This window comes from Hordeum vulgare, chromosome 2H (genome assembly GCF_904849725.1).
Source record: "Hordeum vulgare subsp. vulgare chromosome 2H, MorexV3_pseudomolecules_assembly, whole genome shotgun sequence".
In the NCBI taxonomy this organism is placed as follows: Eukaryota; Viridiplantae; Streptophyta; class Magnoliopsida; order Poales; family Poaceae; genus Hordeum; species Hordeum vulgare.
Window position 1 is genome coordinate 444937574 of NC_058519.1, and position 24633 is coordinate 444962206.

At 44.4% G+C, this 24633-nt stretch overlaps 1 protein-coding gene, 1 long non-coding RNA gene and 2 pseudogenes across 2 annotated transcripts; all 4 read left to right on the forward strand.

Moving 5' to 3' along the window:
* The first annotated feature begins 1148 nt into the window (after positions 1 to 1148).
* Positions 1149 to 3289, forward strand: LOC123426579 (protein MHF1 homolog). The gene is made up of 4 exons (XM_045110440.1): positions 1149 to 1344; positions 1462 to 1533; positions 2519 to 2599; positions 2834 to 3289. The coding sequence occupies exons 1-4, from the start codon at positions 1197 to 1199 to the stop codon at positions 2959 to 2961; spliced, it is 429 nt and encodes a 142-aa protein (XP_044966375.1). The 5' UTR covers positions 1149 to 1196; the 3' UTR covers positions 2962 to 3289.
* A 4123-nt stretch (positions 3290 to 7412) lies between these two features.
* Positions 7413 to 9985, forward strand: LOC123428047 (annotated as a pseudogene).
* Positions 9986 to 10184: 199 nt separating this feature from the next.
* On the forward strand, positions 10185 to 10549 carry LOC123430230. The gene is made up of 3 exons (XR_006622899.1): positions 10185 to 10249; positions 10352 to 10390; positions 10486 to 10549. It is a non-coding gene; the product is annotated as an uncharacterized LOC123430230 (long non-coding RNA).
* A 416-nt stretch (positions 10550 to 10965) lies between these two features.
* LOC123428048 lies at positions 10966 to 11719 on the forward strand (annotated as a pseudogene).
* The last annotated feature ends 12914 nt before the right edge of the window (positions 11720 to 24633 follow it).

The window sequence follows — 24633 nt, forward strand, 5'->3', positions numbered from 1 at the left end:
TTGAATGGAATAACGGATTCTTCAAAAGTTAGGAATGAAAACTAGTGTAAAGTAATTTAGCTTTGACTATGAAGAGAAGTGTAACTTAATTTGACTTTTATTATGAAGAGAGGAGAAGGGACTACAATTGCAGGTGAGTTCCTAATTGGCGACATTGAACACATGTTTTGAAAGTTGGGAGTATGAGAGTAGGAGCGGTGCTCATAATATAATCTCAAGTCCAATGTACATGAAGGTTCAATGCACAAATGAATCTAAGGTGATTCAGTATATTCATCAAGGCGGAGTTTGTTGGGATTGTATTGAATATTTATACAAAAGATTATAGTTGAATTTAGAGTCGTACTGTATATAGACAAGATAGGTATAGTGACATAGTAGAATTTGTATACTAAACATCTTATGTATAATGTAAGAGAAGACGAATCATATAACATATGCCAACATAATAGCATATGCCAACATAAAGGGAGACAACGTTCGTATGGTTGGTGTACGGTAATATGATGATGTAATGAGAATGAACGTTTATAATTATGCCTCGAAATATAGCCGATGTTTGCTGAATCTTGATGTCATGTGATTGTTTAATTCTTCATATATCGACTACGATTCTCGGATAAATTCTAACAACTCCTGCCGGTTGTTTGAAAAGAAGCTCCGATAAATAATCAAACCAAAGAATACGAACTAGAATTCAAATACTTCACCGCAAACCTTTGAAGTGAAATACACATAAATCTAGGCACACCTGGCCAAACGGGCCCGCACGACACGACCCGTGGTAATCGGGCCTCGTACGACACGGTCCGCCCAGGTACGTTTATTAGTTGGGCCGTGCCGTGCCGGCCCGTGGGCTGTGCCTCTAGGCTCAAGCAAGGCTCGGTTATTAAACAGGCCGACGTGTTGGCCCGATTAGCATGCTGGACCGCATTTTTTAAACTTTTATGGGCATATTTTTAGACCTATTCAGCTATATTATATATATATATATATATTAAAAATATCTAAATATATATATAAAATAAACTGGTCGTGTCGTGTCGGCCCGCGTGCCCATCCTTCAGACCCAGGCACAGCCCGAGGCGTGCTTCGTGCCGGACCGGGCCCGTGCCAGGCACGCGGGCTGTCGGGCCCATTTAGCTGGCCCGTTTGGCCAGATCTGAACCTAGGGGCCAAACTGGCAACCCCCACCCATGGACCCAGACGTAGAAACCCTCGCCGCCGCCGCCGACGCACTCGCCGGCGACGGCGGTGAGGCCGATAGATTCGAGGCGGAGGCGGAGGCCGAACTCCTTCGCGACCGCTTCAGGCTCGCCGTCATCAACATCGCGACTTCTGAAGGTTGGTTAAAATGGCACCACTTTTTCACCTGGCGTCCAGTTTCCGCTATCAGTTCTTGCTCTTGCAACTGCGATCGGGATCCGGAGCAGTAATGTATGGAGCATTCGTGCTTTGCAGGCAGGAAGGCGGGCATGGAGGTTGCGGGTCCCGTCGTCGCCTGCATCGCGGACTTGGCCTTCAAGAGCGCAGGTTCCCTAAATATTTACCTCCTTTTGTTGTATTTGCTCTCACAACTGACTCTGCCCATCTTTTAATATCCACCTGGTCAATTTTAGACCGAGTCTTGGCGTGGAACAGAATCAGCTGATTTACCTTAGCCAAAATGTGTGCTTGTTGACTAGTGGCAGTTTAAGATAGAATGGAGCTGGAGCGATGCGCTTCATGTTAGATTTGTCCAGAATGCCTGGAGCATTAGATCTTACCACAAACTCATGTTTGATTTCTACTGTGTCCCTGGAGCAATGAACTTCTTTTTTGTGTCACAGGGATGCACTTCTATTTGATTTGACCTTTAAGAGAAGGCTTTGATTTGGTAGATGTTTGTTTCTGTGTTACTCAGTATCTCGAATTTCATGCTGATACTAATGGTACTAATGGTTTTTTCTATTACAACAAGCTCTGCATAGAAAAAGTATTCATGATGAGGTTAAGAAACAATCTGCTTTGCATGCTCCTCTAACACAATTCAAGATATTTAGTTGAATTGAAAATGTGCTCTTGAAGAGAGCAAACCACTTTTTTATGTGTTTAGGTAATGTCTGGTCGAACTGACTTCCAGACCTCGGTGGGTTATAGAATACACGTGAAAAATTAAGACATCAAGTTGCACTGAAGATCACTCCATCCCGTCCACAAACTCCAGAATCACATCCTTTTAAGTGGCACACTGTATCAGCTAGAAAGCAATAGCTCAGCACATTTCCAGCTCAGAATCGGGGATCTTGTGGGAACCACAAAATTTTGTTTCCACGGTGAGAGTGAAGGAGATGTATCAGAACATCAGTAAGTGGATTTTCAGAGCAGCATCTCTGAAACTACAGCGTTCTGCTGTACTAGCTGTATTGGAACTGATTATTTGCACTCTGCAGAATAAGATTGGTTCTGAATCTTGTTAGATTTGCATATTTGGAAACTATATGGGTAGTGTAATTAACATAATCTTCGCAATGTGCAGAGCAGCTGGCTAAGGATGTTGAGCTGTTTGCACAGCATGCTAGTCGTAAATCCATTAGGATGGACGATGTTATCCTCACAGGTACTAATATGCAAACAATGTCTTTACTCATGCCTGAAAGAGAAGGAAAGAATATTGGCTTCCTGGAATTGTTCTTTTCTATAGAAGGTCGTTTGAGATATTTGTATACTTGAAATTTTACAAGTGTTGACTACATAGTTGATAAGCTACAGAGGAAAATGTTGGTGATAGTCTCTTTATGGTTCTCTTAATGCATTTTTTCCTCACACTGACTATTGCATTGTGCATTCCCAGCGCATAGAAATGAGCGTCTTATGGACCAGTTGCGAACATTTTCTCAAAACCTGAAAGGAAAGGAGCCTTGCACCGGGAAGAAGAGAAAGAAATCATCCAAGAAGGACAATAACATGACCATTATCTGATCTCAGATATTATCTTTATCCCTAATTGTGCAAGAGTATAGGCTGAATCGACACTGCAGGAGCACCCAAAATACCCACTAACTGGTACTCAACGCATTTGGAGATCGCGGGCATGTAGAATGTTACAAGGTTTACCCGTCACATTTGTCGCTCTCTTTTGAAATTGTTGGTGTCAAGTGGTATTGGCATATTAGGAAATCTGTGTTTGCACGAAATTCATGTACTGCCATAGTCAATGTTCCCAGGTTTATTCATCACTTTTATCGCTCTGTTTTGAAACTGTTGGTGTCAAGTGGTATTGGCATATTTGGAAATCTGTTGCATGAAATTTATGTGCTGCCATAGCCTTCTGCTTATTAAGATTTGACAATCGTGCAAGCTTATCTCAACCAAATTGTGCACATGGACCATCAATGAGTTACTGAGATCACAGGGAAAACAAAAAGTGTATGGCAATTACCTTCCGTGTAAGTAAACTCTATCAGTTGTTGTGTCTATTTGTTGAGCTGGATCAGCCGCATGAAACCAATGGCTAATTTATAGCTCCGGTCAGATCAAACTTCACTTTTTTTTGTGAGGCAATTTATTTAATAGACAAATTAGAGCCAATTTATACTTTACATAAAGGATATGAATGAAGTCAGATCATGACTTGGGCTGAACTTGAACGTGGGCTCGATACCTCCTGACCTTTTCTTCAGATTGGGCTGAATACGTCTTGGGCATATGGTGATGGTCTCTGCCTCCTCTAAATTGATGGTGACCGCCATGATATGATATGATGGTGAAAGACGAAAGTTTCTCTGTCCAACATTTCCATCGTGTACATAAAAAGAAACAGTAGTTTTCTTCTACTAGTTAGCAAAAACTATCATTAATAGACTTTCAGTGCAACATTTTCAGTTCAAGGTAAGAAAACAATTACTTCTTTTGTCAGAGAAGCCAACTCAATACATATAATTCTTTTTCCCCATTTATATTCTAGTAGCAAAAGGGCCCGTGCGTTGCAACGGGGTATAAAATCATGGTTTTTAAATCAAGTTTCAAATATTCACACTTCATGTATACACATTTTTGAATATTTGTGTATCAACCGGCGCGCATGCGGACGTAAGACATATCACATATGCATTTTAACATGCTCACAATGGACTGATGTTGGATGTTGGACTTGATCCTTGATGGGTCTATTTTTTTAAGTACATCATTGATGCGTATATGAGAAGTTCAAGAAAAGATCAGTCTCACGATGGATTTATAAACCGGCGGACCCTATGACATTTGAATAATTCAATGGAACATTTCGTTCTTTTTTTCACTTTTACGGGTGATGGGATGGGTAATTTACTTCAACACTAGGGATAGTTTCGCCGAAAGACTCAAAATTCAAAGAAAGATATAATGAAGAGTTTTTTGTGCTTACGGTGGCGAAGTGGGTAATTTACTTCAACTTTAGGGGCAATTATGATGATAGATGAAAAAAAAATCAGAATTGCAATTACCAAAGAATTTTTAAGTTACAGGTGGCATGGTGGGTAATTTACTTCAACTTTATTGGCTGCTTAGGATAGGTGGATGGATTAAAAAAATCAGAGAAACACACCGTCCATTATTATTATTAGTTATAGACTAGCGAAAGGGCCTGCAAGTCGCAATGTGATAATAAAATTATGGTACTCAAATCATGTTTCAAATATTCGCACTCCATGTATATTCATGTATTTGAATATTTATGCACCAACCGACATGCATGACGACATAAGAAACATGCATTCTAATATGCTCACAATTTGTCGATGTTGGACTTAATCCATGATCCATGTATTTTTTTTAATATGTCCTCGATGCGTGTATGAGAAGAAAATGAAATGTCAGTCTCACAATGGATGAAAAAATGGAGGACCCTATGACGTATGACTAATTCGGAGGAACACTTGTTTTTTCACTTTTACGATTGACAAGGTGGGTAATTTAATTTAAATTTAGGGGCAGTTTCGATGACAAACTAAAAATTCAAAGAATCAACTAATAAAGAGTTTTTTTTCCAGTTATGGGTTGTGTAATTTACTTTAACTTTAGGGGCATTTTCGGCGACAAACAAAAAAAAAATTAAACAAACAATTAACAAAGAGTTTTTTCACTTACGGGTGACATGGTGGGTTTACATCAACTTTATAGGCAATTTTAAAGATAGACTAAAAATTCAAATAAAAAATTAACAAACAATTTTTTTCACTTAAGGATGGCGGGATGGGTAATTTACTTCAACTTTAGGTGCAACATCAATAACAGACGAAAAAATTAGAGAAATAATTGAAGAAGAGTTTTTTCATTTATGGATGGCATTGTGGGTAATTTACTTTAACTTTATGGACGGTTTTAGGGTAGGTGGACGAACCAAAAAGTTAAAGAAATACATCGTTCATTATTATTACTAGCAAAAGTGCGTCTGCGTTGCAACACAGGAGATAAAATAGTATACGATGTCAATCCAATCATAACGTTTTCAGACGCGGTCAAACCCGATGAGATAGGCTCACATACTTCACACCTGGCTCATCCCGCTCATCTATGTTGACATCTCGATCCCTGTCTCCAATGCACCATCTGAACCCGAAAGCACGACAATTCTTGAAACCATTAGAGGGATGCACTACTACAACTGGGCTCCAACATAAAAAAACAGTTGGAATCTTGTTACATAATTGCAAACAAAAGCGAACAGACACACATGAAACCAATGGTAAGAAAAGAAAATACTCACATGATTTATGATTACATGAAAAACTCATCATATATGAAATGAAAGAAAATTAATTATCTTTGCATGTCTAGAAATTACAATGTAAAAAAGAATGTAAGAAACAAATAAGACAGTACTATTTATTCTTGTGTGAATTTGTATATTGTACAAATGACTTCAATTTGCATATAATAGTCCATCAACATGACAATAAAGAGACAATCGGCCAAGTGGTGGTTGCCACCATAATGAAGACAATGTAGTTGTAGGCATAACAAAGTTTAAATACTTCAAAATCTAATTTCGAAAGTAACAAGTTCCTTGCTTATGTGCGAATGGTGATACCACGGCGGAACTTGGATGGAGGTGAAATTGATAGGTGTCATGGAGATGAACAAAACTTGGCTCGCTCCTTATCGTGGCGGAAGTACAAAAACTTATCGAAAGAGGCTTTCGCCTCGCTTTATAGATAAAACAACGACCGAACACAACTCACATACAACTGCATGCCACCCCAACACACACACACACACACCTAAGGGTTGATACATAGGCGCTAAGCGTAACAACACTACCCCTAGTACTACAAGAGCAACCGGAGTTCTCAACCGTGAACATATGCCACCGCGAAGAGATGAAGTCGTATATGACGAACCGTGCGTTCCAAGGCGTCGCCTTCAGGAAGGTTACGACACGAGAATGCTGCCACCGCCCGACCCGAGGAACATAGTTTCCGCTGAAGCAACACGACGGGCAGTGAAAGCTGCGACGACGCTTTCAAGAAGGGAGCGAGCTACGCCGCCGACGGTCCGTCCAAACATGGATCAGGTTTTCCCCTGACCAACACTCACCACCACCGGACGCCACACCCCGGCGACCACGCCGCCCACACGGCCATGGGCACCAGGCAGCACCTAGCCATGGGCACCCAGACCTGGACACCACCTCACACGAGACCCACTACTACCCCAACCACAGATACGAGCGAAAAGGACCCGCCTTTCACACCCATGGGCGGTCCCCAACAGGCCTCCATCGACCCATCCTGCTGTCGGGCATGAGACAAGGTCGGTCCTGTTGCAGGGCGCGAGACGAGGTCGGTCCTAGCCGGGCGCGAGACGAACGATGGACCCTAGTCGGGGAAGGAAGCAGCCAGACAACAAGGAGAGGGACTGGAGGTCGAAACGGACCGCCTACAGACGAGCCGACGCTGAAAAACCAACCGCCGCCCCAGCCGGCCCGCCGAGCTGCCGTGTAGCCGCCACACCACCAGGAGGCCACTCCCGTGCCGGACCTCCACGTGCAGCCTCCCACGGCCGGAGCACCAACCACGCTGGGCCGCGCGCCGCCCACCCCGATCCCGCCATTAGATCTGGGCGAGCGCGCCGCCACCAGTCTTGCAGCCGAGCAGCCACCACCCCACGCACCCATGAAGGCATGAGGAACCTCCACGAGCAGCAGGGGGAGCCACCGGCGGCCACCAGGCCAGCCGTCGACTAGATCCGCACCCACGGGATCCAGATCGGGTCGTCGCCGCCACGACGGGCGCCACCACTTGTAGCCCACCGCGCCGGATCGAGCGTCCGCAACATCGCCGCCAGACGCCAGCTACCACGCCGGCGGGCCCGGCACCCGCGCGCCGCTGCTGCCCGAACACCCCGGCTCGCGCCTCGTCTTCAAGTGGTAGTGAGGAGCCGTGCTGTCGCCGATGCGGACCGGGCTTAACCCGACGGCACGCACCGGCGATGGCAAGGGGAGGGGGAGGAAAGGGAGAGCCCGACCTGACGACGCTAGGGTTAGCCCTCCCGATCACTCACGGGAGCGACGCGGAAGGGGAGGGGGAGGGGTCTTCCGCCGTTTTTCTCTTCCCTTTTCATTACAAAAACTTTTTAGTGAGGACATGACGACATGAGATGGTGGTAGGCGACAACAACATCAGCAGCTGCTCACGGATCTCGGAGGTTGCAGTGCTTAAAACACCTCATGTTCGTCGTTTAATTAGACACAACACATCGACCTGAAGGGATCGGCCTAGCTGCCCAGGTTCTTTGTTCGGTTTGGCTTGATCCTTTCTAGCAAACGCGGGCGATCACTGTACACGACAATCCTAGTCCAGAAATCCATCTTCTTTCCTCTAATTGGCAGCGTCATGAATTCCATCCTTCCTTCAATTTTTTTATTTAAACAACCAAGACAACCTCAATTAATTTTATTCCTGAAATGCATGTTATTTAAAATACCTCCTGAAATCCAACATCATGCGCGACGTTTAATTTAAATACCCAAGACAGCCTCAATTCCATTTATTCCCGAATCATCATTCCCTCTAATAGCTCCTGAAATCCAGGATCATGCAGAACAACGTGCCCAAGTCCCTCTGTGGATCCATCTTTCCTTTCCTTTACAGCCTGCCCAATTTCGCCCTTATGGAAATCCATCTCTTCATTAATTTTCAGTCCTTTTTAAGGCTCATGCTCATATTCTAGGCAACTTTCTAATGTATATAAACCGATGGAAGTTGTTTTGAGAGAACGATGCGAGACTATTTAACCTGAAGTAGCAATCACTCGATTCGAATCCGGGCTTGGTCGCAATTTTTTTGGGCTGCGCTAACGAAATGATGGATGAAAAGGGATTGGCTGGTCGGAAACATATGGGTTGTATGGTTCATGTTACCTACAAAACGTTCAAATTCAAAGATTATCTCCTTCCTCGAGTACTTTTTAATAAAAAACATAGAAAGCCAACGAGTGAATGTAAACACATATTAGTTCTAGGTCAGTTGATTGTAAATTGTCCTCTGTTTCTCCTTGTTTACAGCTTCCGTTGACAAGTACATGATTGGGGTGTATGATCTCCAACGTGATGCCTTTGTGCCAGATAATGTCGTAGATGATGGTCGGCTGTGGCTGAGGATAGATTACGGCACTTTCTATGCTTCAAAATCATTCTTCGACTCGAAAAAGGGCAGGAGGATTGTATGGGCTTGGTCCAGGGAGACAGATAGTCCTTCAGATGATCTTGCAAAGGGTTGGGCAGGACTCCATGTAAGGAAATCTTCCCCTAATTGGCTGTATTGAAATAGTGACAGTGTAGCATTTTTAACCTCAGTTTTTATTACATTTAGACGATCCCCAGGACAATTTGGTTAGCCGCCGATGGCAAGCAGTTGTTACAATGGCCAGTTGAGGAGATTGAGTCCCTTCGAACAAATGAAATCAACCATCAAGGACTAGAGCTCAACAAGGGAGACCTATCTCAGATCAAGGAAGTTGACGCCTTTCAGGTAGTTTCCTTTTCACAGATGCTTACTTGGTCTTCCGAAGAATCCTTTTTTTACTTAAGAAAAGTTTTATGCCAGTAAAAGCTGCAGGGTCTTCTGATAATAACTAATTATGGATAGTACTATCTCTGTAACTAAATGTAAGTTGAACTGCAAAAACGTCTTATATTTAGTTACAGAGGTAGTACATTTTTGGAAACAAAAGGATAGGCATACATACTTAAGCTTTGGTGTGTTGTGTATTTTTCAGAGCAACTGTAGCTAATCAGGCGCACATTTTCTTGAAACGGGCTGATGTAGAGATAGATTTTGAGCTGGCGTCCATTGATGAAGCCGATCCTTTTGATCCTTCCTGGCTATTGGACCCCGAGAAGCATTGTGGGGAAGCGGGTGCATCGGTTCCTGGTGGTATAGGTCCATTTGGACTTGTTATTCTGGCCTCCGACAACATGGACGAGCACACTGAGGTGTATTGCAGAGTCTACAAGTCATAGGAAAAGTACATGGTACTCATGTGCTCTGACCTAAGAAGGTCAGTGATTATGTCTCATGCCGTAATTTTGGTTAGTCTTCTCTATAAACGTCTGAAAACTAAACTGAAATATTATCTTTTGTGTGCACAGGTCTTCCCTGAGACCAGGACTAGAGAAACCAGCCTATGGAGGCTTCTTTGAATTTGATCTTGCAAAGGAAAGGAAGATATCACTCACAACCCTGGTAAGCTGGGAGGCTATGCCATTTCTCCTGTTATTCATTTCCTACATGTCAGAACTGAAAATGGATGGTTGGATGCTGCCTTGCAGATTGACCGGTCGGCGGCGGGGGTAGGGTTTGCATCACATCCAGAGTTTATCCGGCGGTGCTCGCTGACGTCGGTAGGGCCCACATTTACGCCTTCAACAACGGAAGTGCCACGGTCATGGTGCCACAGCTCAGGGCATGGACCATGAGGAAGGCACAAGTGAATGTGGAGAAGGGTTGGAGTGCTATTTAAAACAGAGGAGCAATTCAATTTTCCCGATTCTTTTACTATCATTCATGAGCATTGCCTGGCAGAAATAAGGACATTCAGCAGGAAAAAAATAGCCTGTTTACAACTACTAATTATGACTAAGCTGGTGGCTCTTAATTTGGATTTTGGTGGAGTGTTCTTCTCCGTTTCACCTGTGGTAACTCATCAGCGAGGACTCTCTGATTCGTAGGGCTTTCCTGGTAGCGTCACTCCTGACTACGTCCCATTCCAGATGTGGGATACCTTACAGGTAAATCACTTTTCTACAGTAACGGTTTGCAAGCTTGTTGGACCCCCAAACTACTTGGTCTTCAGTTCTTATATATGCCTTATCCATGACTCTTTGTTATAGGGGCTCTCGACATACATCCGTGCAATGTTGTCTACTCAAGTAAGCTTGGCAGTGCTGTGTCTGTTCATCTTTGCTTTGTGTTTATGTCTCATCGTTTCCCGGTTTAAATGGAATGCCACCTGAACTGGCTTCAGGCCCTTTTAGGTGCCATTGGCGTAGGTGAGAAATCTGCTACAGTCATAGGTGCCACTTTTCAGGTAAATTTGCTCCACCAATCTCCATATATATGATTCTTACATAGTATGCCTGGGCTTGCACACTTTCCTAGGTGCTAGCAGATAACTTGCGAATTATCTCATGAACATGTATGAGCGTCCCCCCCACCCCCACCCCACCCCCCTGAAAATCTGAATTTTGGATACTAATAAAGCACGGTGATATTCTTGGTTTCGTCCCGCATCTGATTCTACGTTAAGTGTATTATAGTGCATGATTTCTGTAGCTCTTTCTCATGAAACTTCCTCTCCTGCAATTGCTGCTATATTGATGGGCATTCTATTGTTTTATAGGGTACACTAGATGCAGCAAGACGTGCCTCGGCATTTGTTCGGGGTGATGACGTCGTTCACAAGTTATTCACAGAGCTTGCATATCGCTACAAGTAAGTTTTACCTATGTTATGGGTTGGTTTCTATTTTGGTCTGGTTAGCATGCTCAAAAGAACCTCTCAAGCTATATATCTTATGTATCTTTGTTATTTTCTACTTATATCTAGGGCATCGACTGATTGACGGTGTTGGCAATGCCCCCTCCAGATCTACATCTTCTTCCCGAACGAGCCCAAGCCCGGCGTGAAGACGGTCAAGAGCTACGCCGAGAAGATGAAGTAGGAGAACGTGTACAATGGCATACTCGTCGTGCAGCAGGCGCTGACCGCCTTTTCCCGCAACTTGCTGCTCAAGTTATCGCAGGAGAAATTGCAGCTCGAGGTCTTCCAGGTCGAGCTCTACATTCATGCCTCGTGCTCGTATGACTAATATCCAGTGCTTCTCGCCATGTCTGATGTTTAATGTAGCCCTGTCCTGCAGGAAGGGGAGCTTCTTATAAACATTAAGAATCACGATCTGGTTCCTGAGCACGTGCTCCTCACAAAGGAGCATAAGAAGACGCTGTTGGAGAAATACACTGTGAAAGAAGCTCAGGTCATACAAATTTGCGAACCCTTTGCCCACTCTAACCGACCTGATATTCTAATCAATGCAAGCATGTCATTATGTGAAATGTATTTCTGTTTGAGCCATGTAAGTCTTTGATAATCATCTGAGAAAAAACAATTATATAACTATAAACCATGACACTGTATTCCAGTATACCTTCATGTACATATTCCAGATGGCAGTGTTGGGAGGAAACACATTATTAATTTGAAAGAAAAGGCTCCCTCTACTTCCTCAAGCTATATTTGTTACTTCATATTCATAGTGTAATCTCTAGAAGGTTTTATATTTAGGAACGGAGGGAGTAATACTTATTTAGCTATAAAACGATGTTTACAGTTTATAAGCTAACCCTTCTTATTATATTTTAGAAGATTGATAATCCCCATTACATTACTACAGTGGTGTAATATGGAGAACCTGAGTTTTGGTTGCCAAGAAAATTTTTGTGTACTTTCATTTTAATTGCCAATACTTTCCATACTTGCATATTTCTTACCCACCTTATGACATTGTTTGTCTATTATAATTTCCTTTTCATTGATGGTAATGGTAAAAATAAGAATATGCTGCTTTGCTACACACACATGTAATGTTTGACCAGCTAACTTCTGGATGGTTTATGGTATTTTGTGAGTCTATAAAATTAGTGTTATATGTTTATTAGATGAACTAGACAGAACCACAAGATGCCGATTTGGATGAGCCTTGAACACGAACATGCAGTTTTTAAATACAAAATGTGTGGATGCGACGTGTTTTTTCTCCCGATGCAACGCACGGGCATATTTTACTAGTTATCTTAACATGAGATCCCTAGTTTGACTCCCGTACACTGCAATTATTTTTTCTTTTCCTTCCGCTAGGGATAAGTGGGCTGGCTTGGGCCACAGTGTGAATCCATGCACAAAAAAATTGGACCAACTGTTCTTTTTTCTAGGATACGGATGAACAAATAATTAGTATCACCTCGCTATTAAAAAAAATTAACCAAGCACCGAACCCTGCGTGGTGAACGGATTAAAAACTTGGAAAAAGACACCTTGATCTATTAGTACGTATAGATTAGGGGTATATATGAGACATCACCAGCTGGCGATTGGGTGCTGGATGGTCCACACAAGTGCAGCCGGTTTTTGAAAAGCGTTTGTCTTCCCTATCTCTCACATTGTACCTAACTGCTCGAAACCGAACCCCGTCACGGTCCTTTGAATGCTCCAATTAATTGCCATGTCACGGTCTTGGATCTTCTATGGCGACGACTCTAGTGATGCAGGGTCGTTGTTGATTTAGTCGAGACAGGAAGTTAAAGAAATTGGAGTACACATCGAGTTTATTCGATGGAATACTTGCACAAAACATATCAAATGGCTCCATGAACGAGTCTTAACTTAGACAACCTCTAGCTTAGGCAATGTATGGACAGGGATTTTGAGACTGCTGGGAGTGTGCACGAACAAAGATTTGACAAAAATGCCGCCTATATATTTTTCTTACGTGTGGGTCCCGCTCGTCATTGACTACAACAATGCTTTCCCAATAATTGAAAATTCAAAACACATTTGATTCAATTTGATTTCATTCCTAATAAATTGGGCTAAAAATTATTCATAGTGTGACTTACATTGATAGAACATATAACAATATTTAATCAAATTAATAATTAGCTAATAATTGCGGTGATGTCGGATTACCCGACGGGGGCTAGTTATGGCCACAACTACCATGGTGATGGCAACGATGACGATGGGGTTGGGGTAGAGTGGGAGTGTGGCAATGTTGGCCTGAGTCTGGCAATGCGCCTTTGTGGGCGCGTCTCAAGCATGACAATCAGTGGTGGCGGGTTTCCAAATCTGCCGGTCCCTTTCAGTTGCATCCTCCGCGATCTTGGTAAGGTCTTCGCTCTTGCCCCACCCCCCAAAAGGGCTCCAAATGATCCTCCAAGTTCTTTTCCTCCACCGCATCCACGAAATGAGGGACAAGGTGTGACATTGTCCTGGATTAGGGGGTGCACAACATGTCAACCCGTCATTCATGGGTCGGGTCAAGGACCCACTAACAACCGAAGAATGGTCCATGCAGGCCATGGCCCTCAACGTAATCAACATGAAATCCTCTGAAGACTTGGCGTACACTTCAAGGCAGATTCAAATGATCAACATGTTATCTCTAGTTGTAGCCGATATACTTGTAATCCTAGATACTCTGATGCCTATATAAGCCAAGGGGTTTGCTCCACAAAGACAAGTTTTTTAGAAACTACAACACATTCATATGATGTCGAGGTAGATCTTCATATACTTTATACCCCGTTCATAATCAATACAATCCAAGCAAGGCGTAGATTTTTACCTCTTTCGAGAGGGTCCAAACCTGGGTAAATATTGTGACCCCTTTACTTCATGTTACCATCGTGCCAAATTTACCAGCTCGAGACCCCCCTACCCAAGATCCACCGGTTTTAGCATCGACTTTGGTGGACCATACACATCCCATTGTGTGGTCGCAAAGGCTTGAGGGATCATCTTTAGGTCAACGGCTACATCGGCTATGGGAATATCTTTGTATCTGACCAGCATGCACACTGACCTGTCCGGTCACCTCGGCCAGGTCGAGAACCTCTCTGTCGTCCATAGCATCAGGTTTGGCAATATGGAGTATGCTTCGTATTCACATGGAGAACTTGCCTTTTTGGGTTGGGTTTCATACCAGTCTGAGGATTATAGACACTGATGCCTCGACACCAGATTCAATATCCGTTTAAGGATGTGGAGCAATCCGTACCTCGGGTCTTGCCTTAAGCTCGGATTCGAGCTCCGCATTACTGAAGGAGGCATCACGCCTGACCAGCGAAAATCCCTAAGCTATGCCAGGTGGCTTCTCGGGCAAACTTCAGTAAGCCCCGCCTACTATCAAGCGATGGGCAAGGCCGACCTCGCGCTCCAGAATGAGATGTTAGATCGGATTCAATCTACGAATCTCGAACGATGAGAACTCTATTTATGATTGGATCAAAGACAAACCTAGGGAAGCAGGGACTTTTCCCGAACCTCCACCTACCTAGTTGTTACTACTGAGGACTTAACAAATGTAGTGGACTATGCCTACGAGGAGGCAAACAACATGGATTACGATGTCAATGATGTCCACTACACAACTTTATTCTTGTAGACGTTGTTGGGCCTCCACGTGCAGTATTTAGTAGAACAACGACAAATTCACCTCAAGTCGATGACCTATGGTTTATTAATTCATGAGAGGTCTAGGGGGAAGATGGTCTTTCTCAAACAACCCTGCAATCAAATACTAGAAATCTCTTATGTCCCCAACACACCCAATACAATCATAAACTGTATAGGTGCACTAGTTCAGCGAAGAGATGGTGATACAAGTGTAGCATGGATAGTAGAAATAGGCTTTTGTAATCTAAAAATATAAATTCAGGAAGGTAAGACATAGTAAAAGTGAGCATAAAAGGTATTGCAATGCTTGGAAATAAGTCATAGGGTTAATACTTTCACTAGTGCAAACTCTCAACAATGCTAACATAATACAACCATATGATCATCCCTCAACGTGCGACAAAGAATCACTCCAAAGTTCATATATATCGGAGAACATAAGATGAAATTGTTGTAGGTAGTAGAGCCACCTAAAAGCTATTCTTTCCGATCAATCTATTGAGATATTCCTATAAGTGTAACAAACAATCCTAGAGTTCGTACTAGAATAACACCTATGATACATATCAATAAACCCTAATGTCAACTAGATACTCCAATATCACCTCAAGTATCTCTTGGCTAATTTTTTGACATGCATCACTAGTAGAAAACAGACTTTACGTTTGGATTATTAGTCCTGGTTTGCTTCTGAACCGTGTGATAGCCTGGCTTATTAGGGATGATAGACTACTCATATCAATAAGGAATTCCTTCTTTCTTGGGCCCCACATATCAATACTAGTCTTTTCTGCGCACTTCGTCCTCACTCATGCACACTCGGGATCAACTTCCCGGTCGGTCACCCATCCTAGAACTACTCCAAGCCGAGCATGCTTAACCTGGGAGTTCTGTTAGAATGGGCTTCCAGAAAAGAAGGAATTCCTTATTGATATGAGTAGTCTATCATCCTAATAAGCCAGACTATCACACGCTAGTCTTGTGTGGGCAGAAGCCGTGGTGGAATAGACAAGGCCGCTTCTTCGTGGACCCCTTATGGGTGGAGCCCTCCATGGACTCTCGTAGCCGTTAGCCTCCGTGGGTTGAAGTCTCCACTAACATGGACGTATGATAGGGCCACCTATCGGAACCATGCCAAAAATCACCGTGTCAACCTCTTTGCGTTTGATCTCATAGACTCTACTCCTTTACATGTGCAAAGTCTTTACTTTTCCGCTGCCATGTATGTTGTCTAGCATGTGTAGGGTGTACTAGACTTGTTAGAATTGCTAAATTTTGCCAACCATAACATCGGATAAGGGCTAGGATTTTTATCTTGACAAGTAGTCTATTCACCCCCCTCTAGACACACCTTCTATCGATCCTACACACTAGTTTATCGTAAAAGGAGTTTGATGTTGTTTTGGGAAACATAACTTGCTCTGATTGCTATTAAACTTAACATGAGTGAATTATAGGTACAAATGAGGTTAATCACCAATTTTGGGATTTGGTGATGAAAGTTTCCAATGTAAACTCTATAAACCCTAGAAATAGGCAGAAATGGATTTCCATAGATCTAGCCATGCAAATCTTTTCTCCCTAATGCACCACTTGTTGCGGTGGCATTATTTGATGTTTAGAGCATGCCCAAAACGTTTATGCCGAATTGTAGAAACTTGACAATGCAAAATTTCCCAATTCTAAAAATCAGCAGAAATGGCTTTGGTGGGAGTTGGACAAGTGGATCTGTTCTCCTTGATGCACCACTTGGTGTGGATGCATTATTAGGGGGTTTGATCATGTCCACAAAATTTGAGAACCATTGGAGAATCTTGGCAATGTAGAGTTACTCAAATTTGGTGTCGGGACCCCGATCCTAAGCCATAGGAATCCAGCCTGTAACACATCGCATCCCTTTGTGGTCTCACGCACGGTTAACTCCACGGCTGCAGCCTTACCTTAGCCGGGACCGTTTGCGTCTTTTGACTCACGTATGCGAAGGTGTCGCTAGCAATCCAATGTCAAAGAACCCGGATCGACATGTCTAGTCATAAACCAAAGTGGCAGTATCGCACAAGGACAGGCATACATGACCCAACAAAGCAAGTGTCGGTCATCAGCGAATGTAGACGAGTCGTAGCAAGCTACAAGGACTCCATTACATCGCGTGACATTTCCCCAAAGGGGACATACACAACAGCTAAGAAGGACACATGCCGGTCAACCATTGTGTCCGGAGCAGTAGCGAACTACCAAGGCTCGTTGGATCACAAAGGGGCATTTCCTTGTAAGGAGTGCTACTAAAGTTCACAACTAAGTAATCGAACCCCATACATATCAAGTACGACACACGTACGCATGGCATACCGATATGTATAGATACATCGATGGCATCACAACATAACCGTAAACATACAAGCTTTATTTAAGAGGCTCGGAAGAGCCACACACATAATATTACACATTAAGGGTCTCACGACCCATAATAGCAGTCATACAATACAAGCCAGCGGAAGAGTTATAAACTGTCTGAGTACAGACAGGGCAACTAGAAGGCACATGGCCTGACTATACTACAGAGCCGACGTAGGGCCAGATCATAGCTGGGACACCAGCTACTCGTCGTCGTCGATGTCTACGAAGAACCCTCCATTAGGGTCATTAGCAACCTCTGCAACATTTATTAAGCAAACATGAGTACGAAGGTACTCAGCAAGACTTTAGGAGAACTAACTACTCATGCAAGGTATCAAAAGGTATTGTGGGGTTTCAGGCGGAAAGCCAGCATTTGACTCGTGGCTAGACAACTTGCATTTTTTAAAAAATTTGACAACTTGATTTCTCGCACACGAGTCCACTAACACCACAACAATACACTATCGTGGAATCATTCCGTCTCCATACGGAAATGCCGTCCACGACACTCACGCTTATCTTGACCATTTTATGAGTAGCCATTGAAGTTATCTATGAACAACATATGTCTCCAAGTAGTCCATATCCGCGGACGCAGCTATTCGAATAGATCATAACCCTGCAGGGGTGTACTTCGTCACACACGCTCCCGCCACTTATCGCCATGTGCACGTCATGCACCTCGGCAACCTTCAAGCGGAAGCCCAGCGAGGGAGTCGGCCACGACCGTTAACCACACTAGTACCTAGTCCAGGTTTATCGCCTATCTGAGAGTAACCCGTACGGAAGTCCGGCCGAGGTTTCTGCCACGGCCTCAAACGATGTGCGCAGGGTTCCCAAGCCCACCATCCGGGTGCCACTTGGTACACCGTGCCACTTCCTACCGCATCACGGTCCACCTCTCAGGTCAGCACCATGCACGGCCTCCAGCATTACTATAAACACCAGAAACTACTTGCAACTCCTGGACCGAGTACTACGCGATTAATAGGCCGAGCGGGGTCATATTTCAAGGCCCAGCATGTGGTAGTATCTAGTCTTGGATTACATACACGGATCTCAGTTCCTAAGGACGGTTCCAATGAAACAACCCGCCATGTACTCCTACACAGCCTTTCACCGGTACCTTTACCAAATCAAGTTCAACACACAACCTTTGCTCACCGAACACATTCCTCATTTCTGTTCATCTCCCAGATGACAGACCATACACAACTCTCTAAGCATAGCATGCATAGCAGGATAAGGCACATCATAGCTCAAGCAACTACCAGGTATGCTAGGTTGCAAGGTTCGGCTATTTACTGTGACAAGGTTAAGTCATGCAAAGGAAGTGGGTCCAACTATCGTGGCAAAAGCAGTTGAAGCATTTGATCCTAATGCAATGAATAGGTGCAGGAGCAAGAACATAGGAGTTATCGGGATGATCAAAAGGGTTGCTTGCCTTGTTGCTCAGAGGAGGAACGATATCCGTCAGACGGATATTCGGTGGAATCCGGGGGTGCGGAGCCTACCGGAATGAACGGCAACATTCAATAACAATCATATGCACTCAAAATGATGCATGAGCATGGCATGAGAATTAAAGGTGATAAGTTATTAATTTCAACATGTAATAGGTTTAGAGTTGATTTGAATCACATTCGAATAGCAATTCAAACGGGTATTCTCGGATACCGGTTTAATTGATTCGACCTGATGCTCAGATCAACTTAATGTTAACATGCATGAAATGTCATGTTATGGTACTGATTTGTAATTAGGGCAGTGTGTGATCATTGCATATATAATGAAATTTGAATATTTTTGCAAATTCCATTTATAAAGTGATTAAGAGAATTGAATTATTCCTTATTTCACAATTTAGGGTTCTGTAACTTTTTCAAACATAGTTGAAAATAGCATAATCAGAATCCTTGAATTTTTCTGATACTTTTTCATATATAAATTATTTTCATTGGAGTTACAGATTAATTTCTATGATTTTTACAAATTTTAGCAATTTCCTGAATTAGTTTTAAACTGGAAATTCCATTTATTGCATCAGGCTGACGTCAGCAGGTCAGCCGACCTGTTCAGGTCAAACCTGACAGGGGGGCCCCACTGGTCAGCCTCTCTGGGACTAATCCCGCGCTGACCATCCCTAAGTGAGGTTTGACTTGGCCTTGGGCCCACTTGTGAGCGAGTGATTAAGTCACTAATCGGCTGGGTTAGCTTGCCACGTCGACCTCCACCGACGGCGAGTTCGTCCTCGCCGGCGGGGAGCCTCCGGCGACCACCAGCACGGCGGAGGGGCTCGGAAACGGCGCACAGGGGGCCAAATGCTGCGCGGGGAGCACCAGAGGAACGACACGTCCCCCGCAGCTTCATTTCTGCACCTAGCCGGGGCTGATCTGGCCGGAGATGACGCCGGCGACGAGCTTGGCGGCGGCCAAGGCTCGGGCGTCATCGGGGTCTTTGAATCAGAGGGATCTACGCTCGGTTCTTAGCTGCTACGGCATCTACGCGTCGTCCTGGAGCTGCTGGTGCCCTCGGAAGGACGAGCTGGACATCGGAGGGCTACCGGCGACGAGCGACAGCGGCGGTCCTCGTCGGGCTCCGGTGATACTAGGGCTAGAGGAGGGGATCGACGGGGAAAACTTAGGGGAAACGACCGCATGCTCATAGGGAGTGCAGAGCAGAGCTCAGACGGCTCGGGGAAGGCCTGGGGGCGACGAATCGACGGAAGAGGTCCGGCGGCCGGAGGAGGAAGACGACGGCATTGCGGCCGTTGCAGGGCTCGAGGAGGCTTTGGCTTCTGCAGAGACGACCAGGGCGACGAGGCAGAGCTAATGGCGTGCTCTGGGAGGGGATCCTATGGCCAAGGGCACGGGCAGCTCGAGCTCGAGCTCGGCTCTAATGGCGGCAGCAGGGAGAAGGAGGGGATCCGGGAGGAGGGGAAGAACCGAGGCGGGGAATGGATAGGGGAAGATCTGGGGAGCTTATCCCCATCGCCGCCAGCGCGAACCGGCGGCCAGGCAGGTATGCAGGTGCGTGGCCGCGCCGGAGGAGGCGGCGGCCACCTCCTGCTGCCTACTGGCGCGAGGGAGGGGACGAGCGGGGAGATGGGCCGGGCCAGGCTTCGGCGACAGGTAAGTTTTTTCCCATTTTTCTGTTTTTGTTTTTCTTTTTTGCTAATTATTGCTTTGCTAATTATTTCAGCTCCAAAACAAAAAGTAAAAACTATTTTAGACCTCCTGAAATATTTGTTATAATATCCCCACTCATTTCCAAGACTCCCAACATTTTTGGAAAATTATAGTTTCTGATTTCAAGTTTTTAAATTTGAAACCAGTGGCTTTTGCATTTATTTAAAATGCTTAAAGTGCCAAGAAAATAGTTTTCTCTAATGCTCATTTACTTTCATGATTTATCAGAAAGTTTGAACATTTCTTGAGGCCATTTTGGGTTCATTGATTTTGAACTAGTTGAAATTTCCTTTAATTGAAATGGTGGCTAGGGTTTTGAGTTTTTCCTTTGCCACTTTGTTGTTTTTGTTGAAACTTCTTAGATGCAAATGCAAAGAAGACATGAGCACAATGCTATCTTGCTTAAGGGTTAGGGATGTGACGACTCACCCCCACTCAAAAGAATCTCGTCCCGAGATTTAGAAGTCGTCGGGAATAACGCAGGATATTCGAGTCGGAGACGATCCTCTCTTTCCCAAGTTGCCTCCTTTTCAGAATGATTTGACCATTGAACTTTAAGAAACTTGAGGTTTCGACGTCGAGTGGTACGCTCAGCTTGATCAAGAATACACACGGGGTATTCTCGGTAAGAAAGGTTATCTTGTAGATCAAGCGTTTCGTGGTCCACTTCACGGATAGGATCCGAAAAGCAACGCCTGAGTTGCGAGACGTGGAAAACATCATGAACCTTGGAAAGATGCGGAGGAAGTTCCAACTGGTAGGCAACTTCTCCTCGTTTGGCAAGAATGCGAAAAGGTCCAATATAACGAGGAGCCAACTTGCCCTTGATACCGAAACGATGGGTACCCTTCAAAGGTGTAACCCGAAGGTAAGCCTTCTCGTCAACTTCAAAGGTCACAGCCTTATGATGACGATCATATTGGCTCTTTTGACGAGACTGGGCTGTTTTCAACTTTTCACGAATAATGCGAACCTGCTCTTCTGCATCCTGGATCATGTCCGGGCCAAAGAGTTCCCTCTCTCCGGTTTCTGACCAATTAAGAGGTGTTCGACATTTTCGTCCATAGAGAACTTCAAAAGGGGCTTTGCCCAAGCTTGATTGATAACTATTGTTATAAGCGAATTCGGCGAATGGAAGACACTTCTCCCAATTCATACCGAACGATATAACACAAGCTCGGAGCATATATTCTAGAATTTGATTCACTCTTTCTACTTGACCACTTGATTGGGGATGGAAGGCAGTGCTAAAGGATAAGTGAGTCCCCATGGCATTCTGAAAACTTTCCCAGAAGCGAGAAGTAAAGATACTCCCACGGTCCGAGTTAATTTCCATGGGAACACCATGAAGAGACACTATTCGAGAGATATATAACTCTGCTAGCTGGCTAGGTGTTATACTCTCACGAACAAGAAGAAAATGAGCCACTTTGGAAAGACGGTCAATGACCACAAAGATAGCATTATTTCCTTTCTTGGTCTTGGGAAATCCGGTAATGAAATCCATGCTAACTTTATCCCATTTCCATTCAGGAATAGCTAAAGGTTGAAGGGTGCCAGCAGGCCTTTGATGTTCTGCCTTAACTCGGCGACAAACGTCGCAGTTAGCAACGAACTCAGCAATTTCTCTCTTCATCCTAGTCCACCAGAACCTCTGGCGTAGGTCCTGATACATCTTAGTACTACCGGGATGAATGGTGAGAGGAGAATCATGAGCCTCTTTAAGGATTAACTACCTTAGATGTGGGTTCTTAGGAACCACTAAACGATTCTGGAAGAACACAACACCTTGATCATTCATGGAAAATTCTTTAGCGTTTCCGCTAAAAATATTCTCCTTGATCCGTGATATACCCTTGTCACGCTTTTGGCCAGCTATAATTTGATCCTTAAGAGTAGGCTTCGCCACCAGGGTAGAAAGGAATCCTTGAGGAACAATATGAAGATTCAACTTCCGAAAGTCCTCATGGAGATGTGGTTGACCTTGTTGTAGCATCAAATTGTTATAATAAGATTTACGACTTAGTGCATCGGCCATAACATTGGCCTTCCCCGGGGTGTAAGTTATCCCTAAGTCGTAATCCGAGATCAACTCAACCCACCGTCTTTGCCTGAGATTCAAATCCGGCTGGGTGAAGATATACTTCAGACTTTGGTGATCGGTGAATATTTCGCAACAATTACCCAAAAGGTAATGTCGCCAGGTTTTTAATGCATGGACCACAGCTGCAAGCTCAAGGTCATGTGTGGGATAATTATCCTCATGTGGACGCAACTGTCGAGATGCGTATGCGATCACATGACGATATTGCATGAGAATGCAACCTAATCCTTGTCGCGAGGCGTCGCAATAGATAACAAAGTCCTTAGAAAAATCTGGTGGTAGCAACACAGGTGCGGAAGTCATGCGTCTTTTCAGTTCCTGAAAACTATGCTCACACTGTGGTGTCCACTCGAACTTTTTATCCTTCTTGAGGAGTTCAGTTAGAGGCTTTGCAACCTTGGAGAAATTCTCGACGAAGCGGCGACAATAGCTCGCTAGACCAAGAAAACTCCTAACTTGCTTAACCGATTCAGGTTGAGTCCAATCAAGGACAGCTTGAACTCGCTCGGGATTGACAGCAATACCCTTACCAGAGATTACGTGGCCTAGATAGGTCACTTCTGGTAACCAGAATTCACATTTTGAAAATTTGGCATAAAGGCGATGCTCTCGAAGTTTCATCAATACCAGCCTTAGATGCTCGGCATGTTCTAGTTCATTCTTTGAGTAGATGAGAATATCATCGAGGTATACCACGACGAATTTATCCAAATACTCCATGAAGATTGAATTCATCAGCCGAGAGAAGGTGGCTGGGGCATTGGTTAAACCGAAGGACATAACGGTGTACTCATATTGGCCATAACGAGTAACAAAGGCCGTTTTTGGAATGTCCCCGTTCTTAATCTTGATTTGATGGTATCCCAACCTCAAATCCATTTTGGAGAAGACTCAGGATCCAGCGAGCTGATCGTACAGATCGTTGATCCTGGGGAGCGGATACTTGTTCTTTATGGTGACCAGGTTAACTGGTCGGTAATCTACAACCATCCGATCCGTTCCGTCTTTCTTCTTGACGAAGAGGACGTGACAAGCCCAAGGAGAAGAGCTAGGACGAATGAAACCTTTGTTCAAGGCCTCATCTAATTGCTTCTTAAGTTCGGCTAGCTCCAGGGGTGCCATCTTATAAGGTCTTCTGGCTATTGGAACAGTTCCCGGAACAAGATCTATTACAAACTCTACATCTCTGTCAGGTGGAATTCCTGGCAGTTCCTCTGGAAAAACATCCGGTAAGTCACGGACTACCGGAATGTCTTCAAGTTCCGGAAGAGGGTTGGCATTTAGGGAATAGAGTTGGCATTTGGCAGCTCGAGTAGAGACATTTACTATCTCACCCGAGGAATGGGTAAGCTGGACATTTCTAGATTGAGTATCAATCTTGGCATAGTGAGCTGACATCCAGTCCATGCCCAAGATGATATTAATATCCGAAGATTTCAATGCTATCAATGAGGCTAGAAAAACTAGCATGTCTACTAGAATTTCATTGCCATAGGTTATCCTAGAAGTTTGCCATTTACTACCAGGGGTTTGGACAACCAATGGGGTTGGCATATCACAAAATGACATGTTATGCAACTGTGCATAACTTTCTGAAAATGAAGGAATGAGAAGACCCAGTGTCAAAGAGAACGGACGCTGGGTGATGATTAACAAGAAGCGTACCCAGCATGACGTCGGGATCCTCTATAGCTTCTTCTGCTAACACATAGTTCACACGGCCACGTGCAGGAGTTGGCTTCACATAGAACGCTTTGCCCGACTTGGCCTGCCCGACGGACTTTCCGGGTTGCTTGGCACCCACATTCTAAGGACACTCACGGGAATAATGCCCTGGTTCTCCACACTTGTAGCATATCACCTGGTTGGCACGTGGTGCAGCATTGCTAGCTGGACCACCATAAGCTTTTGCTGGAGGGTTGGCCTGATTCGTCTGAGGCGCCACGTAGGATGGCCTCGGAGTGTATCTTGGCGGTAGAGAACTGTTTGGAACCCACAGCCTGCGTTTTGGAAACGCGGAACCAGTAGATGAGCCAAAGTCACGAGAGTGCTTCCTTGTGGCTTCGAAGTCAGAATGACCAGTCTCCGCACTGATCGCTTTGTTGACCAGGGCTTCAAAACTTGCACACTCATGGAGGCGTAGGTCTCGACGGAGCTCAGGGCTCAGACCCTTACGGAATCTTGCTTGCTTCTTGGCGTCAGTAGACACCTCTTCTGTTGCATAGTGGGCGAGGTTACCGAACTCGCGACTATA

Bases quoted from the DNA above. Each gene is read 5' to 3' on its own strand.
- LOC123426579 (XM_045110440.1), top strand. From the start codon at position 1,197: ATGGACCCAGACGTAGAAACCCTCGCCGCCGCCGCCGACGCACTCGCC. The intron at 1,345-1,461 runs GTTGGTTAAAAT...CGTGCTTTGCAG, and splicing joins CAACATCGCGACTTCTGAAG to GCAGGAAGGCGGGCATGGAG. The intron at 2,600-2,833 runs GTACTAATATGC...GTGCATTCCCAG, and splicing joins GGACGATGTTATCCTCACAG to CGCATAGAAATGAGCGTCTT.